General features: G+C 59.3%; 1 protein-coding gene across 1 annotated transcript in view; it reads left to right on the plus strand.

Annotated features, from left to right (window-relative positions):
* The window catches only part of DUOX2 (dual oxidase 2), a 26830-nt gene that overhangs the window by 2591 nt on the left and 23495 nt on the right, over positions 1-744 (plus strand). Inside the window, exons 3-4 of the mRNA XM_027769191.1 lie at positions 3-114; positions 573-737. Of these exons, the coding sequence (XP_027624992.1) occupies positions 3-114; positions 573-737 (277 nt within the window). The remainder of the gene's footprint in view (positions 1-2; positions 115-572; positions 738-744) is intronic.

Genomic DNA, 744 nt, shown 5'->3' on the forward strand with positions numbered 1-744 from the left:
AGGCTCTGGAGGAGCCGCTGCTGCCTAACCCTCGCCGGCTCAGCGACGCCGCCACGCGGGGCACTGCCGGGCTGGCGTCCAGGCGAAACCGCACCGTGCTGGGGGTCTTCTTCGGTAAGGGCAAAAGGCGGGACCGTTAGGGTTAACCGGGCACTCGACTCAGGTCAATCCCTCCTCTCCTCCAAGCGGCACAGGGAGCCAGCTGTCTCAGAGCGATTTGGGATGTCGGAATTTCCGTAATCTTCCTCCTACCCCTTCCTCCAAACTCAGGAGTGCCTCTGGACCCCCTTACAATTCTTAGGGACTGACTCCCCGCCACCAAAAAAAGGGAGGAGTGCCTTGGGAAAGGCTTACACTCATAATATCGTTTCGATTTTACAAATACGCTATGAGATGGGTGAAAGGCTACTGTGTATTCTTTGAAGATTAGAATAGTGAGGCTCGCTGAGGCTAAGCTGCAGAGCTGGAGGCGGAACTTACTGTTATTTTAATGCGAACCTGTAGAGACCACCTAGGCCTTCGGGAAGGCAGGGTACCGAGTTCGCTCAGCGGTCTGCGCTTCCCGCACGCAGGCTACCACGTGCTCTCGGACCTGGTGAGCATCGAGACCCCCGGCTGCCCCGCCGAGTTCCTCAACATCCACATCCCGCCCGGAGACCCGGTGTTCGATCCCCACCAGAGCGGGGACGTCGTGCTGCCCTTCCAGAGGAGCCGCTGGGACCCCAACACTGGACGGAGTCCCAG

The sequence above is a fragment of the Tupaia chinensis genome, unplaced genomic scaffold, assembly GCF_000334495.1.
Source record: "Tupaia chinensis unplaced genomic scaffold, TupChi_1.0 Scaffold148874_1, whole genome shotgun sequence".
Lineage (NCBI taxonomy): Eukaryota > Metazoa > Chordata > Mammalia > Scandentia > Tupaiidae > Tupaia > Tupaia belangeri.